Source organism: Wasmannia auropunctata, unplaced genomic scaffold, assembly GCF_000956235.1.
Source record: "Wasmannia auropunctata unplaced genomic scaffold, wasmannia.A_1.0 LD334204.1, whole genome shotgun sequence".
NCBI lineage: Eukaryota > Metazoa > Arthropoda > Insecta > Hymenoptera > Formicidae > Wasmannia > Wasmannia auropunctata.
In genome coordinates this window covers 753,648-768,837 of record NW_012028686.1, presented here as the reverse complement: position 1 = coordinate 768,837, position 15,190 = coordinate 753,648, and the positions used below count along the sequence as shown (strand labels likewise).

The following is a 15,190-nucleotide window of genomic DNA, read 5'->3' as shown; positions in this document are numbered from 1 at the left end:
CGGACTACCGGTTCTATACCTCGTCTCGTAATGCGAAATATCAACATTTGCACATCAGGACGCGCGCGCGCGCGCGCAAAGGCGACCGACGAAAGTTAGGAGGCGTTAATTTGAACGGACGACACGAATGGAAATATATCGCGTGAATTTTCGGAGCGAATAACGCGAATTTCGCCATTTATTGATTCAGAATACGAAACGTTTTGAAAATGCCCTGGGAAAATCGCCGGTCCGCGAAAAACATCGCTTCTCCGCGAGATCGCAAGACCTCCACACAAAAAAATGGGGGAAAAAACACTCCATGGAATCATAACGTAATCGAAACGGTCTTCTCAGTTATTTCGAGCAATAATATCGCGATCTCTCGGCTGCGGTGTTTCACTCTGCTCTGCATTTACTTGGATGTCCCGATTATTATTTCGAGCGTACATTACCGTGAATATGGAGAATGATAATTTACGACTTTTTTAATATTCGAGGCACGCGGGGGAGAGCGCGTATCGGTGTATCAATCCACAAGTACGACCGACCTGCCGGGACGATCAATTTAAAAGGCCGTCCGTTTGCACGAAACGCGAAGATGATTTATGCCCACGTCCGTCGCGAATAACGCGTACTCGAATCGCTCGCTCCGGCAGCCGACGCGGCGGTACGAAATTATCCGAGATATCTCAATTAGCCACGTAAATCATCACTCGATTCGAAAACGCAAACGATAAATGATTCGCGCAGTATCCGCGATTTTCTACGAAATTGCACGCTGAATGAAAACGGAGACGTCGCCCGTAAATCAGTGGATCGCGATCAGCTCGATCCCGCGCGCGTGCCGCGATCGGTAATTTCAGACAGGTATCCCGCGAAATCCTATTAAAGACTGCGGGTCGATCAACCGTCGCAACGTGTTATGAAATACAATGACGATCACAGAACATTACATATGCGTGCATTTGCCGGGGATTTAGACACTCGTTACACGCGCGCGTGCATTACAGTAAATGGCGCGTCAATAAAGCAAATAGTATTATATGTACATTTCTGGCGTTGTTCTCATTGCAAACAGAAGTGGGCAGAAGTTGCAACGCGAGTTAAAACACAGTTGACGAAGTAATCATATAACTATTTCTTTTTAAATCATTAAGTAGATAACTTCTCGGTATTGTGATTTTTTTTTAGCTCGTTAATCCGTAAGTCACTGCACGCGTATATTATATTCAGCGGTAAACGGTGTGCTTGTCCGAGTAATATAAGACAGCGGATGCATAAACTGCATGGCGGGGACTAAATCTGGCTTAGCAACACGTTACGAGAAACGGACCGACGAGCTCTTTCTTTGCCGAAACGGGGAATTCATCCCGGCGAGTAGCGGCGCTTACAACGGCGCTTTAGTGCCCAAGTTTAACGAGTCCCTTACGGCGACATTACGCCCGGGGGAATTCGACCAGGCTCTTCTAAAATCCGATAATCGGGCTGTGCATTCGGCGATAGTGAATCAACCCGGTTCACCTTAGAGAGATACGTACCGTTGTCGCGATCTCTTCTACTACGCGGGAGATTATAGTAGCGGAACGCGTCGGGAAGTCGGATCGCGCCGATTTCCCTGACGCGGAGCTCTCTCGCAAATTGCAGATCCCTCGGTGCGTCGTCCTGTTCGTCGATTGTTGATCCTCGTAGTCTCTAGCCTGTGAAGTGTCGATACGCGCTGCGGAGAGGAAGCGGCGCGGCGGGGGTGGTGCACGAAGAGATATGCGCGACGCGAACGAGCGATCGGCGTCCGATTTTGTCGCGGCGGAACTGCAGCAGCTTCCTCGCGCGGCGGCGCATCGTCGATGCTGAATCGCGTGCTTGGCACGTACGCGGTGGTGGTGGTCCTCGAGCGGACTCTTTCGCGCGGATGACAGCTGGACGTTTTCGCCGCGAGGGTGACAGTGAGATCCTCGAGCTCAGTTGAGCTGGGAAGAGACGAGTCCCTCGCGTCGCCGAGAGTTCGAGACACGCCGTCGGTGATATCCGACGAGGACTACTGCGCGAATCGGGTGGTGATCGGTAGTGATGCCGTGATGGGCTGCAGCTCGAGATCGTTCTTCCTGACCACGCTCCTCCTCGTGGCTGGATTACTGTCGATCGCGCTGTTCGCCGAGATATCTGGCGCGACACGTAAGTCTCTCTAGCTTCATATTTGGGAATCATTATCGTGGATAAGTTTTTCCGTGAATGGAAATTGATTCATGAATAATTTAGTCGTATTTCGGACATGCTCGTTTTTGAAAATATAATAAAGAGAAATAGTGTAAATATTTATGAAAATGTGTATATTAACCAAAATTTTTTGGATTTCATGTTATTTGGAAAATAACATGAAATCTGTAGCAGAAATTAAATTTAAATAATATTAAAACAAACATATTAAATTTATTTTTTCCTACATTTAATAATTACACTATTTTTGAAAATTCAGGGCATACGTGTATTTAAAATATCAGTATATTTGACATATATTTGTAAATTTTACAGTTTTACAACTAATTGATTATACATTACACGATTTAATTGTTTATGATTTGATATGATTTAATCGGCACAAAGACTACATGGATGCAAATAATGCGAACATTAGTCGAATTTGAATTCACATTTTTATGTTATATGAGTATAATCAAGAGTATAATCCTTTAAAAACTTTTCGAGTCACGCGATGGTAGCAGCAAATTTGTAATTTGTGAAAGACTGCATAATTTAATCGCAATTTTGACGTAGGAAATTTTAACGATAGTATTGCCTTTATATCCTCTATAAATGAAGGTACGCGTTAACTTGGCTTTTCACCCGTTATTGCATTTTCTGCCTTTGTGAAACTCTATCGATATTATCATGTTGAGGCCAAGATGATCATGTAATGAACGATAAATGCATAACTTGACTGCAGCGTCGACGTGAAAGATTTCAGTTATGCAATTCCGTAATGCATGTATACGCAATAGAACCTCTTATAATGCAGATTAATCTAGAACATTTTAGAACTGTTTCTATCCGATGTAAATTTTATGATGCACGATAAAAATCTCAATGCACGAATGAAACTTCTCTTTTTTACAAGTTTATAGTAACATTTATTACTTAACGTCAAGCTTGGTAAAATAATTAAAATGATAATAAAATGAAAAATGTAAATTAAAATAGTAGAACTCGTAAACATGAAAAATATAAAGCTCTGTCTTTTATAATGTAACATTTCTGGTACGTAACTCTTGCAAATCAGAAAATAATGATAATGATAAATAAGAGAATAAAAATATGATAGTATTAAAATATTATTATAAATTTAAAAAATACAACATATAAATATAACTTGATACTCAGCACGATAATAATTATAGTTATCATGTACGTTGATTTTTTTTTAATTTTTGTTATACGTAAAAAGATTAAAAAAATAATTTTACATAAATTTCTAAGAGATATATTGACATTTACGCATGTGACAAGTTTAAAAAAAAAAAGAAAAAAAAGAAAATGGCATTAAAATCTGCTCTCTTGGTTTAAAGCGACGCGCCCGAAATTATGGGAGATTGCGCGAGTGTAATATAAATTTCCTGCCTCGTACCTTTTTTGTCCACGCTTTTCCCTCTCGAAATACAATCGCGTAATTGCGGGCGATTAGCATTCCGCGCAAGGAGATCGCGGAGATTCCGTCGCATCCGGCCGAGGAAGCCTCTCATTAGACCGCGTACCGGAACTCGATGGGTCTAATTATTTTCCGAGTGCCTGCGAACTCGGAGAGATTCGCGTTTCGGGGGTGATTCGAATCGGGGTCATGCGCATGCATCGATATCCCTTTCTCCGTTTCTCTCTCTCTCTCTCTCGTCCATATATCCCTTGTACGCCCTTAATGCACGTTTGCGCACATGTACATGACACGCGCGTATACAGTCGCAAACTGTTCCTCCTGCACAAGCAGCCATTCCTAAAATAGATACGCGCAAGCATATTTTGCGAATCGTGCGTGGAAGTTGCTCGAGATAGGTCGTGTAAGAAGAAGCATGGACCTGTATCTATAACTTGAAAGTAGAGGAACATTTACGCTCGACTTTATGGGTCGTGCGAAAACGTTTATGGTTTTCGTACATACGATAAAAGTTGCTGTAAAAACGTATTTTGGTTCTCTCATCGTCTGCGACATTATCGAAGTGTACTTTCTGTATCGTTATCAATGTGTGTATACACTGACGAAAATATGTTTTGTATAAGAGAGGATTAAATAAATTTGATATCTTTTCTATCTTTTGAATCTTTTCTATCTGTTAAAAAATTACGATTGAGATCGCGTCTTTTTCTCTTGTATCAGCAATATAAAAAATTACAATTGTGCGTATATACAGATTTGGACGAATTCAACCATATTTAATCGAAATATTAACACGATCGAGTAACACGGAGAGCTGCACGCAAATATCGAATTTTTGAATTAAATCCGATTGGCGTTTTAGCAATTGTGACATCGGCATCTTTTGGAAAACGATTAAAATTGTTAAAAAATAACACCGAATGAAAACTTGCGCGCGTGATGACGAAATGGCCTGTTTAGTCGAGAGCGTACGCGGGCGCAACGTGAAAAGACAGGGACGACACAACGGAATATAATCTCCCCTTCCCTACTGTGTCGGATCGCACTGGATTGTCAGGGGTTGCGTCCTCGGTGGATCATGGTATAGGTGAGGGAATGCTGGGTGCAAACGAGAGAGAGAGAGAGAGAGAGAGAGAGAGAGAGAGAGAGAGAGAAGAGCCAGGAAGGGGACGACGATGGCTTCTCGCTCAAAGGACGCTGAAGCGAATGGGATGCGGACGTCGTTGTCACGACCAGGCGTGAGGTCGCTGATATTCCCTTGTCTTTTATTAAGGAGGGCTTCCTTTCTACGTTTGCGCCGCTCGTTCCTCCTTTCACACTCTCGTTGTTCTGTTTAGCGGCCGCTGCCGATGTTCTTTTCTACGCGTTTCTCTCTGCCCGTCTCTCGTTGTACCGACACCACCGCAATGCGCCTCTGCGAATAATGCTATAATTATTTCTCTGTCCCTTTTTCCTTTATTTTTTCCTCTCTCTCTCTCTCTCTCTCTCTCTCTCTCTATTTCTAGCTCTCCGTCTGCCTAGGTTCATCTTTGTACTCTCCGCAAACGATTCTTTGCGGCACCATGTCCGCCCCGCCATATGTTGCTGGTTTTTTCTCGTGGTCATTAACGCGCAGCGAACCGTGCGATGAATGTTTAATTTCGGCTTCCTCGCGGTCCGCGAGAAATTGGTGAATTGCCCGCACCACGGTATTTTCGCTGGAATTGAAGTCCGGAAAGTTTCGGATTTATATAGCGACAAATTAAAAAGCTGCACTAACGATATATTTTTGTGCAATAAAATGGAGTAAGCGCTGTAAACGAGAGATAGTTTAGATTATCCAAAATCGCGAATTAACAATATTGCGATTATAGAATAATGAATAAATAATGTATTAATTTAATGTTTAAAAGACTATCCTCTATTAGAGACGTTTAATATTTTCTAAAGCTATTCAGTCTCAATCAAATCATTTGAAGATCACGATTGCACGTTATAAATATTAATTTTTTTTATTTCACTACAAATAGCTTTGTTGTAATATTAGATCTCCAAGAATGCTCGAAAAATACCGTTTGCTTGATATCGTTCCATATATGATGCAAGAACTTTTGGAAGATATTCGCGAACGACCTCGTTTCCTTCCTTTGCTCTTTCGGTTCTTTCCAGAAAACTTCCTCGCTCTTTTTCCCGACCGAGCGATCTCAGCGATCTCGTTGTCTCGAATTCCCCGCGTTTATTCTGGACCTCTCTTTGAGATAGATATATAATTATATTTGTCCCGGTATAACTCAGTGTTTTTTTTTCCTCCCCTGTCATTACGTAGGCATTACGTACATCAATAAGACGCGTTTGATTTTACGGCGGAGTACCAGCGCATAGAGGCTGCATTTTGATCAAAAGCGGCCGCTTTAAGAGTCCGCGTCCTAACGCCACCTTTGAAGGTACCATTTATTTTTTCTACATTGCGGTATTGGCTTTTCTGAGAACGCATCCGACCATTATAGATATATCTTAAATGTACGCGCTTCGTTTTTCATCCGTTTCACTTTGTAAGATGGCTATCTCGAGATCGCGCGCTGCTTTGTTCGACACTTTTCTCACTTACACGTTTCTTGTATTGTTAACGCGCGGCACAAATAAATGCCGTTAATGGCGTAATGACGTGATCATTTCTGTTAAGACGATAACAAGATACGTCTGCGTTCCCTCGCACTGCGTTCTTTATTACTACTAACTCGTCCATTCACGATCTCTTTATGCAGCACCATATTTTTACAGTCGTCTTATCTGCTTTCGCGGTCTCGCTTATTACGCCTCACTCTGCAGTATTCTTTTGAGCAGACACCTATAACACTCCAGTTTCCACTGTCTCATTTTCTTTATCATACTCCTCATTTCTCTCCCTTTCTCTCCCTTCCTGCCTTTTGGGGAGCGACGCGACGCTTCCTCTCTCGCGTTTCGCTCTCTGAATCTATAAACTATATTCTTATTTCACAACGACTCCTGCGCTTTTCGTAGACTTATCCATTAGTGCCGTGTATGTCGAGATTTTTCAAAGCGCGACACGGATTCGTATAGGTATCCTAGAGAATTCCTAGACCGTCTCTCACTTTCTGGGTCACTCTTCCCCCATCCCTTACAAACGTCGCAATAAAAGTTTGCGACTACTTCGTAACGCGGGCACACCTGCGGTCTCCCCTCACTCCTCGTGTGTTCTTCGTTTTATCCTCGTCCCATATCCAGCGAGATTGATAACGCATCTTTTTACAGTTCGGATCGACCGGGGCTTTTTGTCGCTCGTTGAGGCGCTTTCCGCCTCGTAAAAAAAAAGCCGGTCCCGTCATCAGCGACGCCGCGGAAATCCGTGTAAATGCGTCGTCGATAATCTAAATGATGCGAAGAAATCTCTTTTCTCTCGGCAGCTACCCACGTCCTCACGAAGAAAATGCGAGAGCGGGAGAGGAAAAAAATTGAGAGAGCGCGCGCTGGCTACGTCGCGCGAACGAATACGAAAATCGATTTTACGACAGTCGCGCGCTCGACTTTCACGCCGCGTGCAAATAAACGCTCGTTACTCGCGACAGATTTTTCCCATTCTCGCGCTTTAACGAGTGACTTATAGGCAGTAAACAATACTTGCGTCCACGTTTGTAGCAACGTCACGTCATTTCCCTGGATTTCAGTGTAACAACAAAATAAGGAAATATTCTCTCTCTCTCTCTCTCTCTCTTTCTCTTTGTCTCTCTTTCCAGTACTTCATCCAGTTCGCAATCGTGATGAAAGCGACATGCAGATTTAAAAAGTCGACCCCTTGCGAATATACGTATTCGCCGTATGTCTAATTTCGAGAAATAGATATCGGGCAGTGGATAAAAATATACGGAAACAATGATTTTGCTGGATTTTGCAAGGTGGCTCTAAAAAACTCCACTGGCTACAGTAAAACTGGAAATAATTTTATTAAACGATCCAAATAATTTTGTTGGAAGCTTAACAATGATGAGTATTTCTGTAAAACGTTTTGATATTCTAGCAATCAGTTTGAATTTCCGACAAAATTATTTTACTGATTCAACAAAATTATTTTTAGATTTGTTTCTAGCAAAATTTTTAAACCTTCCTGTAAAATCATTTTTTCCGTATAGGTACCTATATACATATTTGCGTCTCGCGACAGTCCTCGCGGTTAGGTCTCGTGCTTCGGGAAGAGTCGAGTCATTTCGAATGAGAACGTAATGGCTATACGTTATTCTGACGGTATTCATGAAAAAAATCGCGTCACGTAGGGACAATATGCTGTAAAATATTATACGGACCTCATAAACTCTCTCGTGACTCTCTGTCGCACAGTTTTATCGACTCGATTCGTGGTGCGCGGGGCAAACGTTTTATCGTTCGCTGCGACAGGTGCGAAATTGATCAAATTGCGAATTTTTTTCACGAGCGTTTGCCGATCGCGATTACAAAATCATTGATCGCGCGCCACTCTAACGTAACGCAGCGCATGGCGCAGCGCAGCGCAACGCAACGCAACGCAATGCAACGCGGCATACGCGACGGCGGTTTGCGATGCCGATGCGCCTGGTCTCGTTTTATTGGCATTGCTCATTCCGGCGTGAACGGGCGATATTACGCATTAGAGATTACGCTTGTGAGCCGAGCTCGGCGTCGGATCGCGTTCGTTTTCGCAAAACCATCGAACCGGGAGCAATCGATACGCGGTTCCGTGAAATTATGAGCATCATCGCGCTGACGTTATATCCATCCCGTGGATTTATATTTTGAAAAATCCCTCGACAACGAGCGCACCTCGGATCGCATTGCATAACTCTGATACATATATCATTCTTTCGCCATGTGGGATGCGTGAATTGAGATAAATGCATTGAATTGTATATAAATGTATTGAATTCTCTCGATGGTAACAATATATGCATGTTAGATTTAGCAAATTAAATGGATATCGTATTTGAAAATGATGAAAATGTTTTTACACGGCTTTCACGGTGAGCTATGAATGAAATTTTATCAATTTCGAATCTTAAATATACGCAAATTCATTTAGGAATAAATAAACAAGTTCCGATAAATCAATTTAATAAAATCAATTTCACTTGCCACTGCGTCTAGGAATAAAGATAGGTATATTAGAAACACTTTTGCGTTTGGTTACTGCAGTTGGAAACCCTCGTTAGAGTTTCCAGCGCGTGCGTAATCAAGGACAGTAAGTTCTCGGGAGTTAGAGTTGCGGTTCGAGGACTGCTCTAAGTTTGACGGCGCTGTTTGAGACAATTAGCGTCTTTGACGTTAACGACATTAATAATTAATAATCGATATTTCGAAATTTAGCAACTCCGTGCCGCGGCTTCTCTCCGTAACATCGGTAATAGCATTCACGGTTGAGTTGAAATACAATGTGCTCGTCGATCCATACCTGCGAATATATTAATTGCATGCTTTTGATAAGAGCGCAAACAACAATGTTATTGGAATATTAACGCATCAGCGAGAGCGTAGGTTATTGTGTGACCGCGGTATTCCCAATTGTCCGGTGCGGCTGTTTATAAAATCCGCGATTGTTACGACTGAATACGAGAATATTCGCAAGAGAGAAAATATTTGCTTTGAACGGCGCAAAGTTTGAAAATTATGTTGGATATATCCTAAGAACGATTTTCGGATGATTTCAAAATAGTCTTTGCCTGTTTTATTCTCGAAAACAATCTGTCGGGTCAATTATAAAAATAAGATTGATTTTTGCGAAACTATTTGCCTATTTTATCATTTGATTATGATTGCGATAAAATTTTCGCTACTTTAATTTTTTATCAATCTTATGTGAAATCTCTGTGTTATACTTCTGTATGTCTAATACTTGGGAACAGGACGATGACTCTGCGCCTGTTACTATACGGTTCCTGCGGTCGAAAGGTACATATAACGTTTGATGATCGGCACTGTCGCTGTCAAGTCGCGTTGCAGTACAGTTAAATGAAGCGCAAAACAGTTCATCCTCCGCTTGCGTCATCACTTTTAAACAATCGACATCTTTGATATCCATGGCTTCATTAATAATCCATGATAGACATTCAAATCCCAAACACTATTTGCTACTATTGTAATACTGTCCTCATTGTGTATTTGATGTCGCTGAGTGAATTTTCGTTGATTTTAACACGCCTCTATCGTACTCTGTCGCATAATAACTATGGCGAATTGTTTTCATTAATTTAAATTAATTACGTCGCCACCGCTAATAGTTATTCTATCAAACATCGACAAATAAATTGAGAATGGTTGAGTTTTGTTCTATTGTTTTAAGCGTTAATGTTTCCGGTTGTTAAATTGAAAAGGGAATTGCGACACAATTTTATAATAATTTTATATAATTTTGCCATTGTTATATAATTCCGTTTTTACATAAACGTTTTCATTAATATATTGTTTAAATTCTTTCAATTTTCCACTACCGTGCACATCTCAATATGTCTCTTTATAAATTTTTTATCATTATTTAAACGTACTTATACTGATTATATGATCAAAAAGCACGTCAGTGAAACAACTTCAGAACAAGAGTTTATACATATTTTGAGATACAATATAATAGCGATATCTTGATTACAGAGCGTTTAATAAAAGTTAAATTTTTTAATTGATTGTGAGCAGCAAAATAATTTCACTCTCGTGAAATCTAATACAGTTAAAATATTGTGAACGATTATTGTGAAACACTTTGTAATATTACATACGCGATAAAATCTTTATTCAATGCTTGCGTTATTAAATGTCTTTGTCCCATATGATATGTATAAAATTCAGTTGAAAATGAATTATTTAACTCACAGTTGCTCTGATACTACTAGGTCCTCTTTTCAAATTTTTTTGTTGCACTCAACACAATACAATATTATATAATGGCATTTATACAATAGAAAAGACGGTCTCTTAAGATTGCGCGCATTATAAAGTATATAATCATTGAAATAATATTTTATAATTCTCATGTTCTATTGTTCCAATTTCTGTTTGAAATGAATAAACTGCTTCTATTCGAGATATATATTTTAATAAGTGATCGTTACTTTAATACGTTTATGAATTTTTAATCTAATAATTACTCCAATTTCGTGAGGTATGATGGAGTTTTATTTATTATCTTTTAATTCTTTAGTACTCGCTACTGCGTTTCGAGGAATAATACTACGACACACGGAGTGGTTGGCGCCGTTACATGCCAACTCGAGTCATGCGAATGATAACACGGCACGCTGTAGTCTTGCATAGGTATATGCGCGCTGTATAACAAAACAAATACCAAAGCCGTATATCAGTCAGCGAGACAATAATCAACGAATAATAATAGTTATAAAATAAACGTATGCCGGGTATTACAGTTCTTGTATTTTAACGTAATTTTCATATATTATCGTACATTCTTGTTTTAACTTTATTAGCGTTATTTTGTCTTTAGAATATTAGCGTTATCTTTAGAATATTAATGTACGTAATTTGACTTGCAGACCCACAAATAATCCGCCCACTATAGTGAACTAATATTTTTGGGATCATTAATATCTTTTATCTTTCTCTTTTTCTTTAATTATATGACTGCGTGTACTGAAGACGATCCTGACCAGTAACGATTAAATTTTGTATTGTACGGTATTTGTACTAGTCGAAAAATGGTCGCTATACCTGAGAATTGACTAGGTCAGAAAGTCAGAGTCGAGATATGCACTATGCACAAGGCGGAACGAATTCAAAAGTGTATATTTGTATAGCTGTATGTAAGTATATGTACGTATAGCTGTGTATGTCGGTAGTGTATTGAGCTCGAGGTTTCACTAAGCCCATAGGATTGTACGGATCAATCCTTCCGTGCGGAGGAACAATATTTTGGCAAAATAAACGTGAAAAGTATAAAAATCTTATGTTACATTAAGCAAGAGTAGCCTATATTTTCTCGGACGTAAAATTTATTAGTAGCAATATTGTATCATCTAATATCAATAGCATTTCTGTTAAAAGAACGATTAGCTCTTCAAGAACAATTAGTACAATAACGACTAATTGAAATAAGAACCGCTGCTCCGTGTGTCGTTATTATTTCTTGCAACGTGCTCGCGACTAGAAAGTTACCAAACACTATTGCATTTTATTTCAGTTACTACGCTAAACGATTATTATCCGGATTAAAAATTTATAAATATGATTCATGAGTACTTATCGAAGCTACTTATCGAATTATATCCTCGGCGATATATTTTCCATGATTTATATATTTGAAGTAGGATTTGGAACGATGAGAGAATGAGACATAAATAATTATATAAATTATTGTTTTATAATATATTTTATAGTGTTTTTTTACGCGTAATAATTATCTTCTTAGCAATGTTTGAATTGTATGTCCAAATATATCCGGTATTGTGCTGTGAACTTTCGATTTCCAACTATTTTAAGATTGACACCGCGGGATAATATACAAATAACCGGATATGATCATTCCAATAATGAAAAGCCGTTTTATGCTGATAATTAACATTTGAAATGAGAAAAACAATACTTTGAATATAATTATTTTATAATACGTTTGCGATATCTCATAGCGAGGCGAGGCTGACTGCCTTTGATGTTTGTTTTTGTTTCAAACAACGTGCTGTGTTCGTATAGCGATACTCGAGTCGGCAAGGTAACGACGAGAGCTGTTTCGCATGTCGTCGTATTACTCTTCGAATAGGGGTTGTGAGAAATACTGGAAGATACCAAGCGGCATCGTATATCATAGTTACTACAGTAAACGATTAAGGATTACGCAAACGTGTCGAAGAGACGATATTTCAATTTGATTAAAGTAAATTCTCTCGTCTAATTTACGATTCAAATGATAATAATTTTATCCCAAATTACACTTAAACTAAAGTTGGAAACGCGAATTTAGGATTCAAACTCAAGCAAGAAGATATAATTATCGCTTGCAAATATCATGAAACAATAATTTAAATATTATTAAGCACTAAAATCCGCTTTGCCGACCATATTTGATATTTATCTTAGTTGTTTCAATAATTTATTTCCATATTCTCTATCGCTTCCATTCCTAACTTAAGTGAATAAATTGCAAGAAATATCGTTAATGATACGATTTAATAAGTAATTAATACATTTTATGAATCCTTATATTTAAATATATCTTACTAATAGTAAATTTCTTAATTATTACGCGCAGATTATTTAATTCTTTCTCTTAATGGCAATTTAAATGGTTAATATCAATTATTTTAGTTTAATAGAAATAATTGAGAACATATTGTTTGAAGAATAAAAATTCAGTCTTGGTTTCGAAAAGCTACTTACTATCGTATTTTAAGACTGATGTTAGCTCAGTTCTTTCTTTAGAATGGTGACTGTAAATGCTGAATTTAGTGAACAGTCAGTAGTTTTATTGCATTTGTCTTCGTAATTCGTAAGAAAGTCCCAAATAGCGATTCCACTTTTTCTTCTTAGTCCGCTATCTTTCCAACATTTGGGCGTCGGGATGTCAGCGATTGCGGCAATGTCATGCTTGCGCTTTGCGCTGATAAACGGGACGTTACTTGCGCGTGCTGCAGAAAAGTGCTTTCAGACAGCTGAGGAGATTTACGAGTGCGATAGGCGCTTCGAAACGCTGAGCTGATAAAAAGTCCGTCACTGAAAATTCGCGAATTTTCGACCAACTTATGAAAAACGAGTTTTTCTCTGTCAGAGAAAGAGCGAGACAATAAAATGGATTAGTATCCGACAATATGTAAGTACTTGAAATGAATGTCGACAATTTGTGTAAATATCAACAAGTACAAGAGAAAAGAATTTATTATAAATCTAAAAGTATATCAGGCCATTGCATTAAAAATTTAAAGTAAGATATGAAAATTAAGGAAATTAATATTAATTAATACCTTCCAATATAATCTTAATTAATCATTATAATATTGGTCGCACATGTCCAACTAATTTTATTCCAATCTATATTAATTAGTGGCATTAAAGTATGAAGGATGTTGCTATTATTAGACAGAATATAGTATGAAACGTGGCAAGTCCTCAATATTCGTTTGTAATTGGATATTAATATGAATAATTATGATTTATTGTGTAATGTGTATGTTACCTAATCAGGACGATTTTATTATAATTAATCAGAGGATGAAATGTTATCTGACAAAAACAATAGTATGCTTTATAATATTTAGCATTATAATTATCAAATTATTAAGTTATTAAATTATTTCAATTAATCATGATTAATCATAATTAACTAAAATAACAAAAATTTTAATTTGAAGATTTTGACAATATGACTGTGTTTCTAAAAAAAAATCTCATATATTGAAAATTTTTAACAAAAATATTGACTTTTCATATGCATTTGTAAATATTCAAAGGTTAATCGCATATTGCTTGATTGAACACGTCTGATCGAGCGTAAAGACGTTTAAGTCACGATATAAAACCCATATAATTTTATTAACACGGTTTATTGAACGTTCAATCGATCCGCATTAAGATTACGTGGTTGTAAATTTTAATTCGCTTAGATGTACGTCATGATGAGCGACGCGACATCGATTTTATCATCGCCGTTATGTCCGCAAGATCTTTATTCAACCTCAGAAATCCGTACTTCTCTCCCCCTCTCTCGGCGGGACCACCAACGTCTTCCCCGGAAACGACGGCTGATCTGATCATTTATTTTACGCGCGAGGACTCATTTCTCCTGCATTACATCAGGCTACCGGGCAAGATTTATGTATTTTCGAGGATAGAACTGTAGTATCCGCTTTATGACTCGGCAGATGAGCGAAATGGCTTCCCTCATCGCCGCACCTCGCCGCCTTCCCCCTATAGAATCCCGGGGGACTCCTTTCTGGCAACGACCACGTTGCTGTGCGCGACTAACGCATCGACAACTTTTAATGCTCCCTTTTGATTTGCTATCTCGTCCTCCGGCCGTTCCTTCGTCGTCTCTCCACGTACTCCGCGTACAGTTTATCTGTTCGTTCGCCATCCGGCGACGGTGCTATGGGCGAGAAAAATGGGTAGTACATTGGCGTGTCGTGCGGCCCGCAAAAGGATTCTTTCTCCCCCTCTTTCTCCCTCCGTACGAGTAACAATGGCTTTTATACATATATGTCGTGATATACGCGACGTGAGGAAATCGACGTTCTTGAAGCGGTGCGTAGGTATGCACCGCCCGCAATTGCATACGGCGGCATTTTGCATCTTTGAATGGCAAGAAAAAGCGATCGCGAGCGCGATAAGTGATCGTGGGAAATTGACCGAACCAATCGTATGCCGATCTCCGGAACGAATAGCCGTACTCGACTAACTCGACTCGTCATTTCTGCTGTCATCAACGAAACGCCAGAAATCTTCATCGAAGTCTTCGAAAGTTATGCATTTTCGCGAATCGCGTGCAGGGATTTGACGGTAATGGTAACGCGTTGCTATTTATAAACCCATTGGAGTGCTCATTATTTACTATTTGCGTTTTTCTTGTCGTCGGCAAATTTGAAGAGTCTTAAGGAAGCCTGACAGTATTTG

The 15,190-nt window shown here is 39.1% G+C and overlaps 1 protein-coding gene across 2 annotated transcripts in view; it reads left to right on the top strand.

The window, feature by feature from the left end:
• Positions 1 to 2,016: 2,016 nt before the first annotated feature.
• LOC105459178 (MAM domain-containing glycosylphosphatidylinositol anchor protein 1) overlaps positions 2,017 to 15,190 on the top strand; it is a 334,285-nt gene continuing 321,111 nt past the window's right edge. For both annotated transcript variants that reach the window (XM_011704982.1, XM_011704981.1), the window contains exon 1: positions 2,017 to 2,154. In XM_011704982.1, coding sequence (XP_011703284.1) covers positions 2,058 to 2,154 — 97 coding nt within the window. In that variant the 5' untranslated portion in view covers positions 2,017 to 2,057. The remainder of the gene's footprint in view (positions 2,155 to 15,190) is intronic.